This window comes from Pantherophis guttatus, chromosome 16 (genome assembly GCF_059756535.1).
Source record: "Pantherophis guttatus breed Tessera chromosome 16, ASM5975653v1, whole genome shotgun sequence".
NCBI classification, from domain to species: domain Eukaryota; kingdom Metazoa; phylum Chordata; class Lepidosauria; order Squamata; family Colubridae; genus Pantherophis; species Pantherophis guttatus.
Genome location: NC_142078.1, coordinates 11,153,904 through 11,180,913, shown reverse-complemented (window position 1 = coordinate 11,180,913; position 27,010 = coordinate 11,153,904). Strand labels below are relative to the sequence as shown.

General features: G+C 45.6%; 1 protein-coding gene across 2 annotated transcripts; it reads left to right on the top strand.

The window, feature by feature from the left end:
• The first annotated feature begins 985 nt into the window (after window positions 1–985).
• NELFB (negative elongation factor complex member B) lies at window positions 986–26,527 on the top strand. 2 transcript variants are annotated; one of them, XM_034425314.3, is made up of 16 exons: window positions 986–1,268; window positions 1,481–1,566; window positions 2,227–2,319; window positions 10,510–10,790; window positions 12,132–12,295; window positions 12,377–12,476; window positions 13,953–14,183; window positions 15,639–15,824; window positions 16,802–16,914; window positions 18,614–18,716; window positions 20,793–20,888; window positions 21,762–21,904; window positions 22,766–22,872; window positions 23,314–23,455; window positions 24,146–24,254; window positions 25,820–26,527. In XM_034425314.3, the coding sequence occupies exons 4-16, from the start codon at window positions 10,689–10,691 to the stop codon at window positions 25,958–25,960; spliced, it is 1,737 nt and encodes a 578-aa protein (XP_034281205.2). In that variant the 5' UTR covers window positions 986–1,268; window positions 1,481–1,566; window positions 2,227–2,319; window positions 10,510–10,688; the 3' UTR covers window positions 25,961–26,527. The 2 variants fall into 2 exon arrangements, with proteins under 2 accessions (XP_034281205.2, XP_087736174.1); XM_087880048.1 differs by having other exon boundaries at window positions 991–1,030.
• Window positions 26,528–27,010: the final 483 nt, after the last annotated feature.

The window sequence follows — 27,010 nt, the reverse complement described above, 5'->3', positions numbered from 1 at the left end:
TAAATGATTTTTAAGTACCATCCCTGCTTTTTAACTACGGTATTTTTTTTTTAAGTGTATTTATTTTTAAAAAATATTATAAACTCCTGGTTTAATCATGGGGGAAACGAGGCTTGTTAATCTCCTGAAATGTTAAGATTGTGTTATAGACGTATTGAATCCCTATAATCAACATGGGATTATTTTTTTTTCCCATAGGCTATCAAAAGTGCAGTGGTGTATAAATTTAATAAAGAGAATACATTTTAATTGCTGGGGGTCCGGCAGCTTAAACATTTAATATGATTATCATGCAAAAAAAAAGAAAGAAAGAAAGAAAGAAAGAAAGAAAGAAAGAAAGAAAGAAAGACATTGCTGACAAATTATTATTATTATTATTATTATTATTAATAATAATAATAATAATTATTATTATTATTTATTATTATTATTATTATTAGGCTACTACTCAAAATTTCCACTACCGGTTCTCCAAATTGCTCAAAATTTCCGCTACCGGTTCTCCACAATCTGTCAGATTTCACCCCTGATTTGACCCCCTCCTCTCTGTGGCAGCCCCTCAAATATTGGGAGACTGCTATCATGTCTTCCCTGGTCCTTCTCTTCACTAGACTAGCCATGCCCAGTTCCTGCAACCCTTCATCGTATGTTTTAGCCTCCAGTCCCCTCATCATCCTGGTTGCTCTCCTCTACGCTCTTTCTAGAGTCTCAACATCTTTTTTATAGTGTGGTGACCAAAACTGGATGCCGTATTCTAAATGTGGTCCTTACTAGGGCTTTATAGAGTGGTATTAGTACCTCCCTAGATCTTGATGGTATCTCTCTTAATGCAATTTAGGATTGCCTTGGCTGAAACAACTCAACAGACTCTGCTTAGGATCCATAAATTTAGTTAGAAGACAGCCGTACGCCCTACTTTTGCCTTGCCCAAAAGTTGAGCGGGGGCATTCCTTCCATCCTGATAAACAAGGATTTGTTTCTTGCAGGGCGGGACTGAGAAATGCTTAGCCACACATCGTCGTGAGAAAGGGTGAGGTTGACTTGCAGCTCTCTTATCTTTAAGATTCATCTCTACTACGGAGTGTATCTCTCTCTCCCAGGGAGTGCACCACAAAACCAATTTGGATTGGAGCAGGGTAGCTTCTGTAAACGGGCCTACCACATTCTTTGCAAAAGAAACCCTGAGGCTATACATTTAATTAAGTTGCATTTTGGGATCATTTCGTGCTCGGTATCTCTGGACTTTGTAATCAAGATACATGCCAGTAGTGGGTTTCAAATTTTTTTTACTACCGGTTCTGTGGGCGTGGCTTGGTGGGCATGGCATGGCTTGGTGGGCGTGGCAGGGGAAGGATACTGTAAAATCTCCATTCCCACCCCACTCCAGGGGAAGGATATTGCAAAATCCCCATTTCCTCCCAATCATTGCTGCACGGCACGTCCCATATTGTTAATCTGGTTTTTCCTTTCTTTTCCGAAGGATGGATTGCATGATAAACTCCCGTAGCCATTATGTTTGATGGAGAGTGAGATCCGACATTCAGATGCATCTCCCAGGTTGCCAAGGTAACCACCGAATTACAGCTTGATTGGATAATGTCATGGCTGTGGCCACGAGGTCGTATTTATTCTTTAAAAACTCTTGTTTCTTCCCATTCCAGAACTAAAAACACTCATTTCTTCCCGTTCCAGAACTAAAAATTCTAATTTCTTCCCATTCCAGAAATAAAAACGCTCGTTTCTTCCCATTCCAGAAATATAAACGCTCATTTCATAACAGACCTCCGGATTTTTCGTCGGGCCCTGAAAACCTATTTATTTCAACTAGCTGGGCTGGCTTGAGTTAAATTTTAAATTGATTTTAAATTGGGTTGTTATAATTTACGGCCAAAATATTTAATTATTTTAAACTGTTTTCAAATTTTGTATGTTCTGTTTTTTACTTCGGCTGTTCACCGCCCTGAGTCCTGTTTGGAGAAGGGCGGTATAGAAATGAAAACAAATAAATAAATAAAATAAATAAATAAATTTCGTCCCATTCCAGAAATAAAAACACTCATTTCTTCCTATTCCAGACCAGGCAGATGGAACATAGTGGGGAGGAGGGAAACAAAAACCTGCCACCAAAGAGATAACAGATGTTTGTAAGATATCAGATAGCGTTAGAATTTTTCTTGTCGTATTGGCACTTATCCAAGTATTAATTAGATCTTGTTTGTTTGTTAGTTTAGATCGGGCCCCAGTTGGAGGAAAGAAAGAGGAAAGGGACGATTGAGATCATGATGATTTTAGGAAGCGGATGAGATCCTGACAAAACAGGTGAGGATTTTAAAAGAGAAAAAAAAAAGTGACGTATGAATGAAACCATTTGTGGGATCTGATTAGAAGCAAAGGATGATTTTTGCAAGGGGGGAAAAAAATATCAACAGAAGCCTGAACGGTGTTGCTGTAAAGCAGATTTTAGTTAGTCTTCTTATTCCTTGCTAAATGTCATTTGGCTTGCTGCCTTCTTCCTTTCTTTCTCTTTCCTTTTTCTCCGTGTTTTGCATAGGGTGCCTTATCTAGAAAGGAAAAGAAAGGATGGGTAGGTTTTTGCAGACACTTGCCCAGGAATGTCACCAAATGCAGATAGACCTGTTTAGCACACTGGAAATAAAAGAGGCAATTCAGGTTACTCTTCCAGCTAAAGAACCTCTCTCTCTCTCTCTCTCTCTCTTTCCCATCCTTGGAAAGAGAGAGGGAGGAGGGCCTTTTCTGTGGGAGCCCCTGCCCTGTGGAATGAACTGCCCCCGGAAATGCGCAAGATCTCCGACCTCCGTGTATTTCGCTGTGCCCTCAAGACCCTGCTGTTCCGCCAAGCCGGGCTATCAATTTAATGATTTTTAAATTGGGTTTTAAATTTTGGGGGTTTTAAATTTCAGCCGAATTATGTAATAATTTTAATTGTTTTCAACTGATGTTTGTCTTTGTGTTTTTTTAATAGGCTGTACACCGTCCTGAGTCCTTCGGGAGAAGGGCGGTATAGAAATAAAATTATTTATTTATTTATTTTATTTATCCCCCCCCCCCCCACAACCTCAAGAGGGCTTGAGATCCTCCAGGCCGATCCTAACAGATTTGAGGCCAGTTAAACAGGCTTGGATTTTTCTGAATATTGGGAGTATTCCGGATTGGGAAAATCCAAGATTGTAGGCCAGATTGGCGATAATCACTTCCAAACGCAGTTGTCAAGGAGACGACTGGCACCACTAAGGCTTGGCGTAGTAAGATGAATTATTGTCAACGACAATCAATTCATCTCGCCTTTATATCTTTATAAATAACTCAAGGCAGCTAGCTTACCTCGTGCCCCTTCCTCTCCCTATTTTCTGTACAACGACAATTCTGTGAGGTGGGTTGGGCTGAAAGAAAGAGGGACTCACTGTCCCAAAGTCACCCAGATGACTTTCATGCCCAAGGCGGAACTAGAACTTACCATCTCCTAGTGATTGGCCCACAGTCACCCATAGACGACTTTTATGCCTAAGGCAAAACTAGAACTCACATCTCCTAGTGATTGGCCCACAGTCGTCTGGGTGACTGTCATGCCTAAGGCAGAACTAGAACTTACCGTCTCCTAGTGATTGGCCCACAGTCACCCATAGACGGCTTTCCTGCCCAAGGCGAAACTAGAACTCACATCTCCTAGTGATTGGCCCACAGTCACTCAGCTGGCTTTTGTGCCCAAGGTGGGACTAGAACTCCCAGTCTTGGCCCAGAGTTACCCAGCTGGCTTTCCTGCCTGAGGTGAGACTATAACTCACCGTCTCCTGGTGATTGACCCAAAGTCACCAAGCTAGCTTTCATGGCTAAGGTGGGACTAGAACTCACCGTCTCCCACATTTTGTAGCCTGGTGCCTTAACAGTTAGACCATGTTGGCTGGCTCCCTCTTCTCTTAATGATGAATGCATCATTAAGGGTACGCTATTCCGTAGTTGATATTCTCCTGTTCTAATTAATGTCGGAGAGGTTGATTCTCTCCAGTTCCTCCCCGCCACCCAAGTCAGAGGAAAATAGAACTGTGATTATATTCATGCTTTAAAAGGTAAAAGTTCCCCTTGCACATCTGTGCTAGTCGTTCCCGACTCTAACGGGCGGTGCTCTTCTCCGTTTCAAAACCGAAGAGCCAGCGCTGTCCGAAGACGTCTCCGTGATCATGTGGCCGGCATGACTCAACGCCAAAGGCGCACGGAACGCTGTTCCCTTCCCACCAAAGGTGGTCCCTATTTTTCTACTTGCATCTTTTTAGGTGCTTTCGAACTGCTAGGTTGGCAGAAGCTGGGACAAGGAATGGGAGCTCACCCCGTTACGCGGCACTAGGGATCCGAACCGCTGAGCTGCCGACCTTTCGATCGACAAGCTCAGCGTCTTAGCCACTGAGCCACCGCATCCCTTTTATATTCATGCTTCAGCCTCGTGTAAATATCTGATTCACATATTCCCAACGCCGTCCCCAGGTGCAGTGCTTCTCCCCAGGTGCCCAGGGATGGTGTGCTATGACAGGATAGAAGATAAGTAGGCGGCCGGTGGAGGCAGGCAGGCATTCCCTGAGTCACAAGAAGATTAAAGAGAGGCACATGGCAGACTCCCTTTGAGCGCATAACCTGGTGTCCCCATGGCAACCGCTGGGATGATGGTTTTGCAAACTGACATCCCAAGTACCAAATGAACGCATGTGAAAAATCTCCTAACCCGAGCTATTTTCATGCAGTCACTGAAGATCATTCAGTTAACGGGTAGGAACTGAGCAACAAATAATATTTCACGCCGAAAATTTATATACCTCACTGCTTTCTCTTCAGCCAGAAGGAGAGCCGAAGCTGAGGTTTTTCTGTCTCAGTGGCCAAATCCTCGTTTCGAAAAACACTCATTTAATTTTTTTCAAAATACCAAGAATATTTGTAGCTCAGGTTTGAAATGAGGGCCCCTTTGGTGCTCTCTGAGCTTGGCTGTTTTCTTGCGGACGATTCTGTTGTCCAGCCAAGTAACGCTGATGAGGTTACCTAGGTGGGTAATGAAACGTCTGCAAGAAAATAACCAAGCTCAGAGAGCACCTAGGGCCCCTCAATTTTTTTTAAATCCAAATTTTCCAGCAGTAGAGAAAGCCATGAAAGGCATAATCTGAATCGGGAACAAATAATGGAACTGGGCAAAGTTTATTATTAATATTTTAAATTTTTATTAGGCAATTTTTTTTCCATTTTATATCACAATTTTCATCACCTTTGCAACACTTCAATACTGGTATATATCCGGTATAAATACATTTTTTCTCCCTTTATGTAATTACATACATGTGGTTCCCTTATATATACTGATATACTAATATATTGGTGGAGCAGCGGACTAAAGCACTGTTAAGTAGCACTTAGCTGCCAGCTGCCTGCAATTACTGCGAGTTCAAATCTCACCAGGCTCAAGGTTGACTCAGCCTTCCATCCTTTCGAGGTAGGTAAAATGAGGACCCGGATTGTGGGGGCAATAAGCTGACTTTGTATAAAATAGAACTTGGAGGGGGGGGCGCAAGCCCTACTAAGCAGGTATATACAAAAGTATGAAGGCTATTGTTTAATGCATTGTAAACTGCCCTGAGTCTCCGGAGAAAGGTGGCATATAAATCGAACCAATAAATAAACAATAATAAATAAATATGTTCATTTATGTACATTTATATATAGTACATAGTTTTTTTAAATATTTTACATTTTATATCACATCTTATCCTACTATAATACTGCATGTTCTTCATTTATCTTTATATTTGTGCTTTTTACTATTTTATAGCTTCTTATTTATTTATTTATTTTTATTTATTTTACTTTTATACCGCCCTTCTCCAGCAGGACTCAGGGCGGTGAACAGCCAAGGTAAAAACATAGCATACAAAATCCTTCTTAATCCTTTCTTTGTTAATTTCCTAATCTTTACATCTATTGTCTAACCAGTTATACCATAAATTCCATATCAAATAATATTCAGTTTCTCCTCTGTCTTTTATTTCCATCATTAAATTATCCATCTCGGCGCACTCTAACACTTTCTTTATCACACTTTCCTCTGACGGTATATTTTTATTTTCCCAGTTTTGGGCATAGACTATCTTGGCTGTGGGAACTGGGCAAAGTTTAGCTCCCATCTTTTTGCCAGCTGCCAATCCAAGTTTCAATCTCTGCTAATTTCAATCAGGATAGATCTGGAAGGGACCTTGGAGGTCTTCTAGTCCAACCCACTACTCAAGCAGGAGACCCTAGACCATTTCAGATAGGGGGCTGCCAGTCTTTTCTTTAAAAGACTTTTAAAAAATCATATATATTCATATATTTCATCCGAAGGACATATTTTTATTTCTCGATTTCTTTTTCTCACTGTCACAGTCCATTGCCAAAGTCTCCCCATTGACAAGGGAATCAGTGGTGGGTTTCAAATTGTTTTACTACCGGTTCTGTGGGCGTGGCTTGGTGGGCGTGGCATGGCTTGGTGGGTGTGGCAGGGGAAAGGATACTGTAAAATCTCCATCCCCACCCTACTCCAGGGGAAGGATACTGCAAAATCCCCATTTCCTCCCAATCAGCTGAGACTCGGGAGGCAGAGAATAGATGGGGGCGGGGCCAGTCAGAGGTGGTATTTATCGGTTCTCCGAACTATTCAAAATTTCCGCTACCGGTTCCCCAGAACTGATCAGAACCTGCTGAAACCCACCTCTGAAGGGAACTTATATAATCCTCCTTTTAAATTTCCTCTTGCTTAAAACTTTTTTAATACGTTTTAATTGGTGGCCTACATTGACCTAGCTCCAGGAAAGGCTCACTTCTGGCGAACAGAACACACCCATCCTGTTCAGCAACCTGTCAGCGATAATCCTATTATTAAACTTTTCCAGGTCAAAGATTCAGGTTTCTTGTCTGTTCAGGAATGTCTCTTAAAATTGAAAACATGGCTTCGCCTTTTTTATTGCAAGAGGAATTCCTGTGCCTTCAACATCTGCCTGAGCTCTTGTTTCTTCAACATCTGTCCAAGCAGGGTGGGGGAATACAAAAATGGCTGCAATCCTTTCACCATAAATCAAGGGTTAGGTTCAGGGGTGAAATCCAGCAGGTTCTGACAGGTTCTGGAGAACCGGTAGCGGAAATTTTGAGCAGTTCGGAGAACCGGTAGCGGAAATTTTGAGCAGTTCAGAGAACCGGTAGCGGAAATTTTGAGTGGTTCGGAGAACCAGCAAATACCACCTCTGGCTGTCCCCAGAGTGAGGTGGGAATGGAGATTTTGCAATATCCTTCCAACAGGAGTGGGGAGGGAATGGGGATTTTGCAGGATCCTTCCCCTGGAGTGGGGTGGGAATGGAGATTTTGCAGTATCCTTCCCCTGCCACGCCCACCAAGCCACACCACGCCCACCAAGCCACGCCCACAGAACCGGTAGTAAAAAAAATTGGATTTCACCACTGGTTGGGCTACACACCTTGCTCTGCCTTAGATATGGGGGGGATTTGTAAGAACGCATCTGCGGAACAGACTCCCTGAATAAAAGAGGGGGGGAAAGAGAGGAGCCTTGGTGGCGCAATGGACTAAACTGCTGTTAAAGTAGCACTTAGCTGCCAGCTGCCTGCAATTACTGCGAGTTCAATTCTCACCAGGCTCAAGGTTGACTCAGCCTTCCATCCTTCCGAGGTAGGTAAAATGAGGACCCGGTTTGTGGGGGCAATAGGCTGACTTCGTATAAAATAGAACATCGCTTGGGGGGGGCAAAAAAGCCCTATTAAGCAAGTATATACAAAAGTATGAAGGTTATTGCTTAATGCATTGTAAGCCGCCCTGAGTCTCCAGAGAAGGACGGCATATAAATCGAACTAATAAATAAATAAATAAATAAATAAATAAATAAATAAATAAATAAATAAATAAATAGAGTGGAAAAGGGACATAGATCAATTTGCATTCCCGTTCACATTCCCCCACCCCACCCCACCCAGATCTCTAAGGAGAAGAAGTGCTAAGAAATTCAATTTAAAGGGTTCCGTTGTAGATTGTAAGACAAGCATTTGGGGTACGATTGCCCAAGAAGAGCCAAAGAGTTGCAGATGTTAATCAGACAAAGGAAGGGCAATTGGAAGTTGAGAGTTGGGTTCTCCCTCCTCCCTTTTCCCTTTCAAAGGATCTGCCACTGAATCCCCTGGTTGGTTCAGGAGGCTGGCTGGCTCATCAATCCAAAATGCCTGTCCTCTGGGCCCCAGGGTGGAAGAGAGACAGAGGTGGGGGGGGGGGTTGGAGAAGATGGAGAAGGGGGGCAGGGAGGGAGAGGCACTATCTTCTATTGTGCTCCCAGTTCTCTAATTTGTAAATTTCAGCATGAAATATTTAACACTGCTTCTAATTTGCATATAACAGCATGCATATGCACATAAAGGGTAATGAGAAAGAAAGAAAAGAAAGAAAGAAAGAGAGAGAGAGAAAGAGAAAGGAGGGAAGGAAGGAAGAGAAAGAAAAAGAAAAAACAAAAAAAGAAAGAGAAGAGAGGGAAAGAGTAAGGAAGAGAGAGAAAAAAAGAAAAAAGATGGAAGGATAGATAGATAGATAGATAGATAGATAGATAGATAGATAGATAGATATCAGTAGATGATAGATACCAGTAGAAGATAGATAGATAGATAGATAGATAGATAGATAGATAGATAATCAGTAATGATAGATACCAGTAGAAGATAGATAGATAGATAGATAGATAGATAGATAGATAGATAGATAGATAGATACTGGTAGATAGATACCGGTAGATGATAGATAGACAGACAGACAGACAGACAGACAGACAGACAGACAGACAGACAGATACCAGTAGATGATAGATACAGATAGATAGATAGATAGATAGATAGATAGATAGATAGTTAGATAGATAGATAGATAGATAGATAGATAGATAGATAGATAGATAGATAGATACTGGTAGATAGATACCGGTAGATAGATAGATAAATTTCCCCTTAAATGAAATCACTTTGGCTCTTTAGGAAAGAAAAGGGCATATAAGAGTAAACATTTTTATTTTATTTTTAAATCAAACTTTTCAGAAGGAAAAGCAGAATTGAAAAAGGAAGAAGAGGAAAAGCAAAGGACAGCACAGATAAAGAGATTTTGCAAGCCTAAGATTAAATAAACCAAGTCCTCATTCTCAGACTATGGTTGATTTTCTGTTCTAAGCACATTGCTTAGACATTAAGGCTTCACACGGGGAGCATCCCAAATTTTTGTTCCACCAAGATGCTTTCAACCATTAATTTCAGACAGGGAATTTTGAATGGCTCATTTGCTCTCTGGTTTATATTGGTCCAGGCAGGCTAATGGAAAGAAAAAGATAATGAAGACACTTAGGGGGGTGGGGGGTGGAGGAGACCCCTAAAATTAAAGATGCTCCAGTATCCTGCTGTGTCCAACCAGACCCATCTACCAGTACATCCTAAACTTGCATTATGGAATTTCATCTATTGTTCTTTTTCTTTAAAAAAAAAAGCATTTTAAGAAATCATTAAAAAAAATGAGAGCCAAAACCAATGTATATAAATGAGCAAGGAGTGATCGTGGCTTTTATTTTGTTTTTCACACTTATGACCGTTGCAGCATCCCCCACGGCCACGTGATCAAAATTCAGATGCGTGGCAGCTGACTCGTACTTACGACCGTTGGTCACGTGATCCCCTTTTTGCGACCTTCGGTCAAGCAAGGGAGAAGCCTGATTTGCTCAACAAATTTAACGACTGCAGGGTTGGTTTTTTTTTTTCGCTTAACAACTCTAGCAAGAAAAGTCGTAAAATGGGGCTACTGAGTTACTGTTACAGGAGGTCCTCAATTTGCAAACTATTCGTTTCATGACCGTTTGATGTTAACAACAGCGCTGAAAAAAAGTAACTTCCAACCTATCCGGTTGCTCTTGCAAAACTCACTTAACAACTGTCTCGCTTAGGAACAGAAATTTTGGGCTGGAATGTGGTATTGCATTCATATCTATCTATCATCTATCTATCTATCATCTATCTATCTATCTATATCTATCTATATCTATCTATATCTATATCTAGTATCAGTACCAGTACATCCTAACAAACTATTCTAAAAATACGGGTTCTAGGTAAATTAGTAAAAAAAGAAGCAGACATACTGCGAATTTCTGAACTTAAGATTTTAAAATTTAAAATTTAATTTATAATTAATATAATTTTTAATGATATATCTTTGAAGCTGTTGCCATTTCTCCCCCAAATAATCATTTCGGGCATTTTGCTTAATTTTTCTTTTATTTTCTTTTCTTTTCTTTTCTTTTCTTTTCTTTTCTTTTCTTCTCTTCTCTTCTCTTCTCTTCTCTTCTCTTCTCCTCTCCTCTCCTCTCCTCTCCTCTCCTCTCCTCTCCTTTCCTCTCTTTTCTTTTCTTTTCTTTTCTTTTCTTTTCTTTTCTTTTCTTTTCTTGTCGGAACGAAGCGACTGGCGTCCTTTCTCGGATCGCGAACCGAAGCGGAACTTTTTACGGCCGGGGCGCGGTTTCCCGGCGGGACGCCTAAAAGCGTCGGACCGACGGCCGCTGGGGGGCGCCTTTCGCCGCCGCACCGCAGCCGTTACGGGGCGGGAGGACCCCGCGCGGGCTGCGGAGCCTCGGCATCATGTTCGCCGGCTTGCAAGAGCTCGGCGTGGCCAACGGGGAGGACTTGAAGGAGACGCTGACCAATTGCATGGAGCCCCTCAAGGCCATCGAGCAGTTCCAGGTGTGTGTGTGTGGGGGGGGGGAAACTCCCTTCCGCGTTCCCGTTGCCATGGGGACTGGTCCCGGGGATTTAGCATGCAACTTTCCCTCCTGAGTCTTCTCCCACCTACCCACCGCTTGCAAACCCTGGGGAGGGGGGTTTGCTCTTAGCACGGTCCTTCCACGCGGGTGCAAAAAGCACTCAAGTACCGGAGGACTTGCTCCCCACCCCCCCCTTCCTTTCCTTTCCTTTCCTTCCTTCTTTCTTTTCTTCTTTCCTTTCCTTTCCTTTCCTTCCTTCCTTCCTTTTTCATCTGTCTCCTTCCATTTCCCTCCCTCCCTCCAATCTATCTTCTTTCTTTCTCTTTCTCCTTCTCTTTTTTTCCTTCCTTCCTTCCTTCTTCCCTTTCCTTCCTTCCTTCTTTCCTTTCCTTCCTTCCTTCTTTTTCCATCTCATTCTCTCCATCTCCCTCCCTCCGTCCCTCCCTCCAATCTTTCTTTCGTAATTTCTTCCTTTTTTCCCCATCTCTGTCTCTTTCCATCTCTCTTCCTCACTCCAATCTTTCTTTCTTTCTTTCTCTTTTCTTCTTTCCTTTCCTTCCTTCCTTCCTTTTCCATCTCTGTCTCCTTCCATCTCCCTCCCTCCAATCTTTCATTCTTTCGTTCCTTCTTTCTTTGTTAATTCCTTCCTTCCTTCTTTTTCCATCTCTGTCTCCTTCCACCTCCGTCCCTCCCTCCAATCTTCTTTCTTTTTTCTTTCTTTTTCTTTCTCTCTCTCTCTTTCTTTCTTTCTTTTGCTGAATTGCTCCTTAAAATCTCTCTGGGTCTGTTGCAAGCCACGCATTCGGCTGTGCATGCATGCATGCATGCATTCACACACATTGCATCTGGTGCAAGGGGGCTAACAGGCTGGCCAAGATTGAGGGTTTCCCCAGCCTGAAAATCTAGGATGGGTTTTAGTCTCTTTATTTTATTTTTATTTATTTATTTTTCATATTTGTATACCGCCCTACTCCCGAAGGACTCAGGGCAGTAAACAGCCATAATAAATACAAATACATATAGAAGTTAAAAACTATTAAGAAACAGATTAAGTAATTTAGGCTCAAAGATTAAAAACATCCAAATTTATGGCCTCCAGATGTTTGAACTGTCTTCCTCTTCTCTCCCCCCCCCGCACCCCCACCCCCCAATTATTAATAAATAAATAACGTACAACAGTTCATAGTGATCAAACAGTGCTGAAGAATGTGACTTAGGACCGTTTTTCCACCGTTACGACCGTTGCAGCATCATGGTGGGTGAGAAATGTGCGAATTACCTGCCCTAATCTGTTTGAATCCCACACGTGTCGTGTTGACAGACAGAAAACGGCATCCTGTTGCCCTCTCTTCAGTCCGCCCTCCCTTTCCTGGACCTCCATGGAACCCCTCGGCTGGAGTTCCACCAGTCGGTGTTTGATGAGCTGCGTGAGAAGCTTCTGGAGAGGGTCTCGGCTATCGCCTCTGAAGGAAAGGCCGAAGAAAGGTAAGTCGGGTGGACCACCGTAGAAGGGATCTGCCCGTCGGGATAAAAGTGGACATCTGGCTTCTCCTTTTCTTCTCCCAGGTACAAAAAGCTGGAAGATCTCCTGGAGAAGAGCTTCCCTCTGGTAAAAATGCCATCCATCCAGCCAGTGGTGATGTGTGTCATGAAACATCTGCCCAAGGTAAAAACTTAAGAAAATCGGTGTTGAATTTGGATGCCACCTGGGTATAGTAAAAGGGTGATCAGTGGTTTGCTTTGGTGGAATTCAGGATCATTCTTAGTCCGTCCGTCCGTCCTTCCTTCCTTCCTTCCTTCCTTCCTTCCTTCCTTCCTTCCTTCCTTCTCTTTTTCCATCTCTCTACTTCCATCCCCCTTCCTTCCTTTCCTCCTTTCTTTCTTTCTTTCTTCCTTCCTCCTTCCCTCCCTCCTTCCTTCCCTCTCTCTCCTCCCTCCCTTCCCCCTTTCTTCCTCCTCCTTTTCCTCTCTTTCCAATGCCCCTCCCTCCATCCTTTCCTCTCCTCCCTCCTTTCTTTCTCCTTCCTTTCCTCTTCCTCTTCTTATTTCCTCCCTTTCCTCTTCCTTCCTTCCCTCCTTCCTTCCCTTTCTCTCTCCTTCCTCCCTCCTTTCTTTCTCCTTCCTTTCCTTCCTCCTCTTTCGTGTCCTTCCCTCCATCCCTTCCCCTTCCTTCCTTCCTTCCTTCCTTCTTCCCCTTTATGTAGAAATCAATTTCCTCTGTTTCTATTTTAAAAAAAAACCTTTATTCTGAACTTCATGTCTAAGTGCTATAAGGCCAGAGGAGGTATTTTGCATACAAGGTATTTCTTTCTCCCTTCCGTAACTGGCTGCACTCTAACACTAAGAAGAGCTGACATTGTAAATTATGGTTTCTTGTCTCAAACTCACCCTGTGTCAACATCTTTACAGATTGCGCACCTCTTTCTGTTAAGGTCTTGACAGGGAAGAGTGGGCTACGGGACACCAGTAGCTCTGTTCCTCTCTAGCTTTAGAAACAGTTTTATCAAGCTCTTTGTTGCAGAGCCTAGAAAATGGTGAGGTTTGCATATTGTGTCCATGTTTGATTTGGCTTGGTTTTAATTCGGCATGTTGTCAGAAGCCAGCCATTAATTGGGCTTCTTGGGTTAGCAGAACTAAACCATGCAGGAACTCTGCAATAAACCACAATTTTAAAAGAACATGGCTGGGAGAAAATCAGCCCAATATCTATCTACCTTTGGAACTAGTGCAGTTGAATAAGACAGTAACATCAAACTTCAATTTTTTCCCTTTTACATAATTATATAAACTAGCCATTTCTATAACAACAGATCTACTTAAACCCAAAATCAAAGTTTCTTTCTTTCTTTCTTTCTTTCTTTCTTTCTTTCTTTCTTTCTTTCTTTCTTTCTTTCTTTTTTTTGCCACCTCAAGCACAAAGTCTAGAAGTGGTTTCCAAGGAGAAACAAAAGTAATTGTGGTTTTTTTCTTTAATCAAAGCATCAGCTTTTGCAACCGTTCATCCATGGTGGGGATCAAATCGTCCTTCCATTTTTGTGCCTGTAATAATCTTACTGCCGTCCACATATATAACATCCAAGTTCCAAAATATTTATATATATATAGATATAGATATAGATATATATATTCCATTAAACCCAAGGTTCCCGAAAAAAAGTTGAAGCTCGTGATGGCCGACAAGGATCTGTATAAAGCCTGTGCCGTGGAAGTGAAACGCCAGATTTGGCAAGATAACCAGGCTCTGTTTGGAGATGAGGTTTCCCCGTTGTTGAAGCAGTATATCCTGGAGAAGGAAAATGCTTTATTCAGTAACGACCTCTCGGTGCTGCAGAACTTCTTCAGCCCTTCCCCTAAGATGAGGCGGCAGGGAGAGGTAAGCAACAAACATCCAGCATGGTTATTGTAGGTAACTGGGCCACAGAGGTAGGTGTCACATAATTTTACAACCGGTTCGCTGTGCACCAAAAATGAATGCACGTACCTTCCATGCATGTCCACGGCCTTCTATTGTGGTCCGCCAGCAGCCTGCGGAGCTGGCAGCGGAGCCGGATAGTGAGGAGGCTGGGGAGGAACATGGGCCAGTCCTGGAGTCTGGGGAAGGTTCGGACGAGGGCTCTGTGTCGGAGACAGAGATGGGGCTGGGATCTGGGAGTTATGCACGGACTCCGGAGCCTCCAGAGTCGGACATCAGAGAGGTTGAAACAAAAGGGACGACTCAGGAGTAAGGCCTGGAGATGATTGGCCACTCCCATAAGGCTTAAAAGAGGAGCAAAGGCACGTGGGCCCTTTGCAGGAAAGCAATGTTGTTAATTCTGTTCCCAGTCGGCATCTCTGTTTAATTCTGGACTCCCGGTGGCTTTGCCAAGTAGGTCTTTGGCAGAGTGTCAAGGGAAATAAAGGTGGGCGATTATCCCGAAGGACTTCTCCCGAAAGACTTTTTGTAACTAATTGGGACTCGGCTGTGAATGAACGTAATTCACAGCTGTTGCAATAAAAGAGGTTTTTGGGACTATTTGTGTGTTTAATGACTCGGGAAGCCTAGGTCAGAATACCTTCTCCGCATGCTCTTTGCTCTCACGCGTGGCTTGCACGCTGACTGCCGGCTGACTGCAATTTGGCAGATCGAATCTCACCAGGCCCAAGGTTGACTTGGCTTTCCGTCCTTCCACGGTTGGTAAAACGAGGACCCAGATTGTTGGGGGCGAGAGGCTGACTCTGTAAACCGCTTAGAGAGGACTGTAAAAGCACTGTGAACTGAGATGTAAGTCTCAAGTGCTATGGCTATTGCTATACATCTTCCATTTTTGTCAATGGGACAACATCTCAAAGAAATATCTCAAAGGATAACATCACACCGAGTTACGCTGCGTGGAATTTTCCATGTCAAGTTGTCCCACAGCCGGGCACGGCGAGTTGTCTTGTCATGAGGAAGCCACAGTGAGTTGGCTGGTGCTGGGTTGACCACATTTAGATGGCCGTGGCGAGTTGGCCATGAGAAGTTGGCCATGGTGAATTGTCCTCGACCCCACTCCAAACCTTTTTTTGTGTGTGTTTTAATTTATATGCTGCCCTTCTCCGGAGACTCAGGGCAGCTTACAATGCATTAAGCAATAGCCTTCATACTTCTGTATATTTATACAAAGTCAGCTTATTGCCCCCACAATCTGGGTCCTCATTTCACCTACCTTTGAAAGGATGGAAGGCTGAGTCAACCTTGAGCCTTGGCGAGATTCGAACCAGCAGTAATTGCAAGCAGCAGATGTTAATAACAGTGCTTTAGTCCACTGTACTAACCAAGGCTCTAACCTTGCTCTGTCTTTGGGACCAGGTGGTTCAGAAGCTGACCCAGATGATCGGGAAGAACGTGAAGCTGTACGACATGGTCCTCCAATTCCTCCGGACTCTCTTCCTTCGGACACGGAATGTCCATTATTGCACGTTAAGGGCGGAGCTCCTGATGTCCCTCCACGATCTGGACATCAGCGAGATCTGCACGGTGGACCCTTGCCACAAGGTACAAACCCAAGAAACAGTGGTTGTAGCCCTTCCGCGGCTATAGAGTTTTGTCGCTATCAAAACATCCCAGCTTGTTCGCATCCCAGCTTGTTCCCTAAGCGAGACTGCTGTGGCAGGCCACTCTAATCAGGCCACTCTAATCTAAATATCAACCTTATTTTCTCATTTTTACTTATTTGTATCCCGCCTTTCTTATTTTTTTACAAAGAATTCCAAGAGGCTGATATATCCAACATGAATTCCTCTTCCTATTTTCCATTCAACAACAATCCTGTGAGGTGGGTTGGGTTGAGAGAAAGAGTGGGACTCGCCCAAAGTCACCCCACTGGCTTTCCATGCCTAAGGTGGGACTAGAACTCACTGTCTCCTGGTAGTTGATCCTAAGTCGTCCAGACAACTTTCATGATTAACGTGAGACTAGAACTCACCGTCTCCTGGTGATTGGCCCAAAGTCATCGAGCCAACTTCCATGATTAAGGCGGGACTAGAACTCACCGTCTCCTGGTGATTGGGCCCAAAGTCGTCCAGACAACTTTCATGATTAACGTGAGACTAGAACTCACCGTCTCCTGGTGATTGGCCCAAAGTCATCCAGTCAATTTCCATGATTGAGGCGGGTCTAGAACTCACTGCCTCCTGGTGATTGGCCCAAAGTCATACAGACAACTTTCATGCCTAAAATGGAACTAGAACTCACCGTCTCCTGGTGATTGGCCCAAAGTCACCCAACCAATTTTTATGCCTAAGGCGGAACTAGAACTCACCGTTTCCCAGTGATTGGCCCAAAGTCATCCAGACAACTTTCATGCCTAAAATGGAACTAGCTTTCTAACCTCACCACTAGACCCCTAGAACTTCCCTTCCCAGGTCTGCATTCTTTCAGGCGCTGGTCAGCCTCTCCTCCTGGTTCACGTTCTTATGTCAAAAATATATTTTTTAAAAAAATATATATTTCTTTGCTACCTTCCTTGGCAGTTTACTTGGTGCCTCGATGCTTGCATTCGGGAAAAGTTTGTCGACAACAAGCGGGCGCGGGAGCTGCAGGGTTTCCTCGACGGAGTGAAAAAAGGCCAAGAGCAAGTCTTGGGGTGAGTGTCGATGTATCTGGAGGCAGGCTGGGCTTTTCCTGCCGCAAAAAAATTCCTAGCATTAAAACTCCATTCATGAAACGTGATGTGTCAGCAGTGAGGAATCTGCCGCTGTGTTTCCTTTTGGGGGGCTTTGTTCTGAACTGCCTGGAGTTGAACTGGTGATGGACATTTTCTATGTTAGGCACGGATGCCTAAATAAACCCTGTTCTGTCCCCGTCCCCACACACACACAAACAGCCAGCCGGGGTTTAAAGAAGTACTTGGCACACACAAGGTTCGTTATCAGGAACTTGGCAGCAATATGATAACCGTCTGCCAAGTGCTTTACTACAAGAAGAGGGAGTGTTCCTCCACCAGATAACACCAACTAAGACACATAGTTTTCAAAACAGTCCAGCTCAAACATGAAACCTTCAGCAGATTCAGGCGTTGTACAAAGTGACTAGCCAGAAGTTAGCTTTGTCCGTCACAGAGTCTAAATGGCCACCACACTCTCTTATATAGCCTGTGGGGTGTGGTCCAGTGACTCAGCTTAATCCCTGGCACGCCTCCTCATCTGCTGCAAACGTTTATCTCGCCTTCGTTGGCGTGGATCCAGGAACGACTTATCCCCCTCATCGCTGTCATCGGAGACACCTGGCTCCTGGTCAATCTCCTCTCCCTCGGCAGACACCTGAGGCATTGCCAGAGAGGAGGGGCCTGGAGAGGGAGGCCTGGCCGGCTCCTCTCCTTCATGTTCGGAGCCTTCTTCCTCCGATAAGATGGGCTCGAGGATCGGAGCCACAACAAACCCCAAATCCCCTTACATTCCTAGTCTGTATATATATCTTTATTCTAGCCAACTGGAACGGCACAAAACAGTACACCTTTCATTGAGCGACCTTGCAAAGTTACAACGGGGCTGAAAAAACAAGGGACTTACGGCCGTTTTTCACACTTAACGACCGTCGCAGCACCCCTGTGGTCCCGTAATCAAAATTCTGACGCTCTGTAACTGGTTCATACTTAACGACCGTTGCCGTGTCCCCTAAGATCACACGATTCCCCTTTTGACAAGCAGAATCAACGGGAAAGCTGGATTCGCTTAAGAACCATGCTGCTAACCGAACAACTACAGTGATTCCCTTAACTAGGAAGCAGTGGTGAAATGCTCCTGGTTCGGACTGGATCGCCAGAAACGGTAGCGATGGTGGCGTGTGGTTCGGGGAAACGGTAGCAAAAATCCCTGCCCCCGCCCATGCCCAGCTGAGCCAAGCGATCATCAGAGGCTGTTTTTCTTTTTACTTTTAAAAGCATTTTTTGTACAACTTCTTCAGCCGAAAAAATGCTTTTAAAAGTTAAAAAAAAAAAGCCCCTGATGATCGCGCGGCTCAGCTGGGATCGTCAGAGGCTTTTAAAAGCAATTTTTTTCTACAACCTCTTCGGCCGAAGAGGTTGTAGGGGGGAAAAAATGCTTTTAAAAGCCTCTGACGATCCCAGCTGAGTTGCCTGACCGTCAGAGGCTTTTAAAAGCATTTCTTTTCTGCAACCTCTTCTGCCGTGATTCACTGAACCAGCGCGGCGGGGAAAGTCGTAAAATGGGGCAAAATTCAACTTAGCAACAGAAATGTTGAGCTCAATTGTGGTCGTAAGTTGAGGAGTACCTGTAGGTTGCCGCAAAGGTACATTGGGTTCTGTTTCTTCTCGCCTTCCCTAGGGACCTGTCGATGATCCTGTGTGATCCGTTTGCCATTAACACCTTGGCTTTGAGTACCATCCGGAATTTGCAGGAGCTGATTGGTCAGGAAGTGTTACCCAGGGTAAGTTGGGGCTGGACCTTTTGAATCCTAGAATCCTAGGGCCCTTCAGAGGTCATTAACAGATTAATACAGTTGGAAGGGGATCTTGTAGGTCATCTAGACAACCCCCCCCTCCGCCCAAGCAGGAGACCCTACACCAGCGATGGCTATTGCGTGCCAAAAGCGGGGTGTGAGTGTTGGAAGTGTTGGAGGGTTGCGCGTGTGCCCAGACGCATAATTCTATGCACCCCACACTCCGCGCTTTTGGCACGTCATGTCATAGTGGGCCCGGTAAGGCCGTTTTTCACCCTCCCCAGGCTCCAGAGGCTTTCTAGAAGCCTGGGGAGGGTGAAAACAGCCTCCCCCCCCCCGGAGGCCCTCCGGAGACCGGAAAGAGCCTGTTTCCCGACTTCCAGTGGGCCCAGAAGGCCTGAAAATCAGCTGGAGCTGAGCTCGCGTGCCCACCGATATGGCTCCACGTGCCACCTGTGGCACGCATGCCATAGGTTCGCCATCGCGGCCCTACGCTATTTCTGACAAATGTCAGTCCAATCTCTTCTTGAAACTCTCCAATGATGAAGCTCCCACAACTTCTGTTCCATTGGTTGATTGTCCCTGTAACCGTTCATTGCATATTTTAGCCTCCAGTCCCCTCATCATCTCTGGTTGCTCTTCTCTGCACTCTTTCTAGAGTCTCAATATCTTTTTTATAGTGTGGTGACCCAAACTGAAATGCAGTATTCTAAATGTGGTCCTTACTAGGGCTTTATAGAGTGGTATTAGTACCTCACTTGATCTTGATTGTATCCCTCAGTTAATGCAATTTAGGATTGTGTTGGCTTTTTTGGCTGCCGCTGCACACGACTGGCTTATTTATTTATTTATTTATTTATTTATTTATTTATTTATTTATTGGTTCGATTTATATGCCGCCCTTCTCTGGAGACTCAGGGCGGCTTACAATGCGTTAAGCAATAGCCTTCATACTTTTGTATATACCTGCTTAGTAGGGCTTTTGCGTCCCCCCTAAGTGGTGTTCTTTTATATACAAAGTCAGCTTATTGCCCCCACAATCCGGGTCCTCATTTTATCTACCTCGGAAGGATGGAAGGCTGAGTCAACCTTGAGCCTGGTGAGATTTGAACTCGCAGTAATTGCAGACAGCTGGCAGCTGAGTGCTACTATAACAGCAGTTTAGTCCGCTGCACCACTAAGGCTCCAAGATCCCTCTCACAGTCACTGCTCTTAAGCCTGGTTTCCCCCAGTCTATATGTCTACTTTTGGTTTTTCTTGCCTGAGTGTAAGACTTTACTTTTCTCTACATTGAATTTCATTTTGTGTAGATAGGGCCCAGTGTTCAAGTCTGTCAAGATCCATCTGGATCTTGAGCCTATCTTCTAGGGTGTTAGCTATTCCTGCCAGCTTAGTATTATCTGCAAATTTGGTGAGTTCTCCTTCTATTCCCTCATCTAAGTCGTTTATGAAGATACTGAAGAGTCCTGGGCCTAAGACAGAATCTCGTGGTATCCCGCTGCTTACTTCCCTCCTCTTCTAGTCCAAGACCAAGGCAGGAGATCTTATTCCACCCCAGCCGAATGGTTGTCCAAGCGAAGTGGATTTGCAACGTGCAAGTGGGGTTTTGAAGTGAAGATCTGAGAGCTGAACTCTACATTTCCTGATGGAGGGAAAGCTCAGAGCTCCTAAACATAACTGAAAAGACGTCTTCCCCCCCGGTAGAAAAAGGATTCTAATGGCCATTGCCAGACCCTCAAAAGCAGTGCTAGAAGAGACCAGCGGTGCCACAACTCAGAAAGTGGCGGACAAACAGGAGGGGTTTAGCATTTCTCACAATCTACTGGGGTGGTGAGGCAAGGCACCAAGTTCGCTAAGATGGTAATGGAGCAACTAGAAGCGAGGAACAGATCCAAAGAGCAGTCTTTGTGATGTCACGGTGCACATTTTGGCAATCATCGGGGTTTGTTCCGGATGCCGACGCGGCCGTAGTTTAATTTCCACTTGTTCATTGAGCGCATAGATTTTAGCATCCGGAGAATTCACTTGGGGGTGCTTCCATGCTCCATGTTGTTGAATTTTCAGGAAAGCCTGGAGCTCTTGTTACTTCTGAGGATGCTGTCCCTGGGACAAGGAGCTTGGGATGTAATCGACAGCCAGATCTTCAAAGAACCCAAACTGGTAAGGGGTCAGCATGAACATTATCGCTTATGGCAGCGGTCCATAACCTTTCCAGCTGGGCACCTCGGCCCAGAGCACATGTGTGTGTGTGACAGGCGTGGGAGTGCAAGTGTCCTCACGTGAGTGGAGCTTCACACATATGCGCACTTGCCTGTCACTTCTTGTGGCCCGCCAGCAGATTTGGACATTGAGGAGGTTGGGGAGGAACATGGGCCAGTCCTGGAGTCTGGGGAAGGCTCTGATGAGGGCTCTGCGTCAGAGGCAGAGAGGAGGCCAGGGCCGTCTGACAGTTATCAGCTGCCTTCGGAGTCAGACATCGGTGAGGCAGACGAACAGCTGGAGCCTGTTCCCAATGTGCGCATGCGCAGAGTTGCCAGATGAAGGAAACAGCTAAAGAACAAGGGTCGACCTGGGAGTAAAGCCACAGGTGGACGATGATTGGCCTGTCCCAGAGGGAATAAAGAGAAGCGAAGGGGAGGGGAGTTTGCAGGAGACAATTAGTTCATTCCTGCATTCTTGGTGTCTGAAAGATATCGGCGTGGCCACTCTCCAAGCCTGATCAAGGTCGGTAATTGTGAACTATCTTGAAAGACTGTGGGAGAGGAAAGACTTTGCTGGAGAGGAATTCACTGTAAATTAAATAAAAGGGGTTTATCGGGACGAGGGCTTCGTGCTGCTGGGGAAGCCTAGGTGAGAACGAGAGTGGAGCTTCACACGTGCGCCCATGCCCATCTCCCCGTGGCCCGGTTTCGAACAGGGCCGCGGCCTTGTAAGGGTTGGGGACCTCTGGTTTATGGTCTTAAATGTCCGATTCTCACTAGCAGTTAAGGATAATGTTAGGTGAACCTCCTCCGCTGCCTTTCTGTATCCCAGGAAGTGGATTTGATCACCAAATTTCTGCCCATGCTGATGGCCTTCGTGGTGGACGACTACACCTTCACCGTGGATCAGAAGCTGCCTGCGGAAGAGAAAGCGCCAGCGTCTTACCCCAGCGCCATCCCTGAGATGTTTCCAAAGTAAGTCATTTCAGCTCGGGAGCCTTTGCCCGTCAGTCAAAACCTTCCGGTCGGCAGGGCTGAAGAAGGTGGGCTTCAGAGACCGAAGCCAAAATGTAGGTAGTCCTCGACTTCTCGACAACTGGGTCCAGAACGCCCGTTGTTAATAAGGAAGGCTGCTGTTCACCCACCAGGCCTCACTGAGAATTGTGAGTTACAAAAAAAATCATTAAGTGGTAAGGCACCTGACTAGAAAGCAGGAGACAGTGAGTTCTAGTCCCGCCTTAGGCATGAAAGACAGCTGTGTGACTTTGGGCCAATCAACAGGAGACAGTGAGTTCTAGTATCACCTCAGTCATGAAAGCTAGCTGGGTGACTTTGGACCAATCACCAGGAGACTGAATTCTAGTTCCACCTCAGTCATGAAACCTAGCTGGATGACTTTGGACCAATCACCAGGAGACTGAATTCTAGTTCCACCTTAGGCATGAAAGTGGGCTGGGTGACATTGGACCAAACAACAGGAGACTATGAATTCTAGTTCTGCCTTAGGCATGAAAGTGGGCTGGGTGACTTTGGACCAATCACCCGGAGACCGAATTCTAGTCCCACTTTAATCATGAAAGGGGCTGGGTGACTGGGCCAGCCCCTTTCTCTCAGCCCAACCCACCTCACAAGGATGTTATTGTCGAAAATGTAGGAGAAGGATATCTCCTACACTTGTGTGTTGGATATCGTTATCACCTTGAGATATTGATTAAAATAATAAAGGTGTGGTAGAAAATGAATGAATGAATGAATGAGCGAGCAAGGGAATGAGTGAACAGACAAAGAAGTGAACAAACACAGCAGCTGAAACTCTTCCTTTTATGCGTGTCCCAGATTTCTGCAAGAGCAGCGGATCGCTTGTGAGATCGGCCTTTACTACGTGCTTCACATCACCAAGCAAAGGAACAAGAACGCATTGCTTCGCTTGGTCCCCACCCTGAGTAAGCCCCCTTACTGAGCAGGGGTCAGCAACCTGCAGCTCTGGAGCCGCATGTGGCTCTTTCACACCTCTGCTGCGGCTCCCTGTCACTCAAATTACGCGTCACAACCGCCAATGTGTAACACCCACCGATACGCGATTTATTGAGCTTTTCAACCCCCGGTAGGCCAACCATGGATAAATCCAAGAAAAGAAAAGTTTCAGAAGAAAACAACGTTTAATTCAACTACATATGCTAGTTTTGTGGCCGCTCGAGAAATAGTCAGGCACGGGAAGGGTTTTTGTGGCTCCCGATGTTTTTTTTTTCTGTGGGAAACGGGTCCAAATGGCTCTTTGAGTGTTTGAGATTGCAGATCCCTGCTTTAGAGAGGGGGAGGGAGAAAGTGGTCCTCTCCCCCCTCTTCTCAAAGTCACCCTAAGTATCTCTCTGGGCCTTTTGTAGCAGAGACTTTTAACGACCTGGCCTTTGGTGACATTTTCCTGCACCTGTTCACCGGCAACCTCACCTTGCTGGCTGACGAATTTGGGCAAGACGATTTCTGCGCTGTCCTTTTCGACCGCTTCTTCCTGACGGCCTGCCCCAGGTAACACTCACCTCCTTTCCCAGAAGGTGACAGCGGAAGTGTTTCTTGCGCTTATATTCTATGCTCCCTCGGGAAGCGAGGGGAGGGAAGAGATGGAAAAAGAGAAGGAAGGGAAAGGGGAAGGAAAAGGAAGGGAAGGAAGAGAAGGAAAAAGAACGAGGGGGAGGAAAGAGAAGAGGAAAAACAAGGAAGAAAGGAAAAGAGTAGGAAGGGAAAAGGGAAGAGAAGAAAGAAAAAAGGAAGAGAAGGAAAAAGGAAGAGGGAAGGAAGGGGAAAAGGGAAGAGAAGGAAGGGAAGGAAAAAGAAGGAAGAAAAAGGAGAGGGAGGGGAGTGGAAGGAAGGGAAGAAGAAAAAGGGGAGAGAAGGGAAAGGAAGGGAAGGAAAAAGAAGGAAGAAAAAAAGGATGGGGAAGGGAAGGGAAAATGGAAGAGAAGGAAGGGAAGAAGAAAAAGGGGAAGGGAAGGAAAAAGAAGGAAGAAAAAGAAAGGATGGGGAAGGGAAGGGAAAATGGAAGAGAAGGAAAGGAAGAACAAAAAAGGAGAGGGAAGGGAAGGAGGAACGAAAAAGGAGAGGGGAGGGGAGGGGAGGGTTGCCACTCGTTCTAAGGCAGGTAGTTAGGGCTACCGATTGGGAGAAGCTGCTGGGCTTCCAAACTGGGCCACCAACAGTCTTCTTTCAACCCCGTTCCAGGAAGGACAACGTCCACCGGCACCTGCTGAGGATGCTTCTTCACCTCCATCATAAAGTGATCCCCGCCAAGTTGGAGTCGTTGCAGAAATCCTTGGAACCCACCAAGCAGGTAGAGGAGTGCAAGGGAGGGGGAGGGCAAAGAGAAGATTCTCTGCATCTTCCATGCAAGAGTTCCATCGGGGACAGAGGGGTTTTTTGGAAGGGGGGGGTTCAGTGGAAGTAGTAGGGACAAGACATAATCTTTGGGGCACCCCCTTCCTCTGCCCACAACTCTTGGTGCTGGCAGACATGTAAAACGGTGGACACCTGCGAAACGCCATCAGACCTACAGGTAGTCCTCGACTTAACGACCGCAGTTGGGAATGGAGCTTCCGTCGCTAAACGGGGCAGTTGTTGAGCGAGCTTCTGTCAGGTTTCACAACCTTCCCGCTGTGGTTGTTAGGGTTCCCTCCCCGATATTTGTTTGTTGGAAATTCTCGGGCAATCCCATGACCCCAGGACGTAGGCAACCATCCTAAATAAAGATGCCAACCTGAATTTCGAGTGTGGGAACGTGGTGACGGTTGTACAGACAGCCCTCGACGTAACAACCATTCGTTTAGCGACCGTTCAAAAGTTACAACAGCGCTGGGGTGTGGGGAGTATAAGTATAAGTATAATTTTATTTCTATACCGCCCTTCTCCCGAAGGACTCGGGCGGTGTACAGCCTATTTAAAAACACAAGACAAACATCAATTAAAAATTTAAAATTATTAAATAAATTCGGCTCAATTTAAAACCCCAGACTTAGGATCTTAGCATCCCCACAGTCGTGTGATCAAAATTCAGCCGCTCGGCAACTGACTCGTATTTATGACAATTGTCAGGTGATTATTGTGGCCCGCCAGCGGAGCTGGTGGCAGACTCAGACAGTGAGGAGATTGGGGAGGAACATGGGCCAGTCCTGGAGTCTAGAGAAGGCTCTGATGAGGGCTCTATGTCAGAGGCAGAGATGGGGCCAGGGCCATCTGACAGTTGTCAGCTGCCTTCGGAATCGGACATCAGTGGGACAGAAGAACAGCTGGAGCCTGTTCCCAATGTGCAGAATTGCCAGATGAAGGGAACAGCTAAAGAACAAGGGTCGACTCAGGAGTAAGGCCACAGGTGGATGATAAATGGCCTCTCCCAGAGGGAATAAAGAGGAGCAAAAGGGGAGGGGAGTTTGCAGGAGACAATTAGTTCGCTTAACTGGTTCGTGACTCTCCGAGACTCCTTGCCAAGTTTTGAAGATATCGGCCTGGCAGCTCCCCAAGCCAGATAAGGTCTGTGACTGTAAATTCTCCCTTGAAAGACTTTGCTGGATACGAATGAGAGGAATTCACAGCAACTTAATAAAAAGGGGGGGGGGGGTTGTCGGGACAAGGAGTCTGCTTCATGCTCTTGGGAAGCCTAGGTCAGAACAGGGATCAAGTGGGGAGAGCCCGATTCGGTTAATGACCGGGTTACTAAATTAATAACAGCAGCGATTCACTTAATGACCCTGGCAAGAAAGGTCGTAAAGTGAGGCAGAACTCCCTTAACGCCCGTCTGGCTTAACCCCAGGAATTTGGGGCTCAGTTGTGGTCACGATTCGAGGACTGGCTGTATCTCTGGGGCAGCCATTTACCATAATTTAAATCTTCTCCTTGGCACAGAGCAGCGAAGCGGTGAAAGAGCTTTTCAACCAGCTGGGCGAGAAACTGGAAGTCCGCAAAGCCAGCCCTGTCCCAGAAGCCGAGGCACCACCGATGGATTTGCCCCTCCCGACAGTATCTTCTACCCCGGTTCCACCATAGATAGCCTCCCCTCCCCTCTCCCCTCATTCCTTCTGGGGAATGAGCCAGGGTCTTTCCTGGCCTTGGGCACAGAGGTGGGGCATCGGTTGGTGCAGAAATCACCTGGGCGACCTTGAACGAAGCTTCTCAGCTGCCCGCTTAGGGTCTCATCTAATGGTGTAGGTGCCTCCCCTAGAAGTGGGGAGGGGGCTGCACAATTAAGGGTAAGGTTGGGGGTGTTTTTTTTTGAAGGGGAAGATCATTTAGGGCAGGGGTCTCTCCAACCTTGGCGGCTTTTAAAACTTTTGGGGACTTCCAACTCCCAGAATTCCTCAGCCAGCCAGCCGGTTGAAGCCCACAAGTTTTCAAATTGCCACGTTTGGGGACCCCTGATTTAGGCTGTCTGGATAATAGCCCTGGAAGGGGCAGGGCAAGTTTAAATCCAGATGTTATTTTTGTAAAAAAAACAAAAAAAAATTGTGTGTGTAGGAAACGCACTAAAGGAATGATAAAAGTTGGGAATAATTTGTTCGTGCCTTTTTTTTTTTTCCCCTCCCAGTGTAGGAAAAATAAACTTTCCAAGCTCTGCCTCTGGTTTGGCATTTTGTTTTGTTTTTTGTTTTCTTCCTTTTTTGTTGTGGTTGATTTACTCCCCATAACTGGATCGCTTGGAGGTACCGTATTTTTCGGAGTATAAGACGCACCTACCTTTTTTGGTGAGGAAAAGAAGGAAAAGAAATCTGCCTCTGAGCAATTTTGCCTCTTGCAAAAATATAATAATAAAGTGGCATGTGGAGCCATATCGGCTGGCATGCGCGGCTTCCCCCCGTTCCTCTTCCGAGTTTTTGGCGTGCATGCGTGGGTGACGATCAGCTGGCCTTTTTGCATGCGGCAGTGCTGGAAGCTAGAAAATCTAGCTGGACTTCAGTTTTCCTGCGTGAGCATGCGCGCCAGAAACCCGGAAGAGTAGCTGGCTGAAACCGGAAGCTCATTTTTGGCATGCGCGTGCGCCCCGGGTTGTGGCCCAGACGTGCGTGCACACACTCCCTTTTCGAGACTTCGCCATCCATA

Coding starts and splice junctions, on each gene's coding strand:
- NELFB (XM_034425314.3), top strand. CDS start 10,689: ATGTTCGCCGGCTTGCAAGAGCTCGGCGTGGCCAACGGGGAGGACTTG. Junction 15,825..16,801: donor CGGTGGACCCTTGCCACAAG/GTACAAACCCAA, acceptor CTTCCTTGGCAG/TTTACTTGGTGCCTCGATGC. Junction 23,456..24,145: donor TTCCTGACGGCCTGCCCCAG/GTAACACTCACC, acceptor ACCCCGTTCCAG/GAAGGACAACGTCCACCGGC.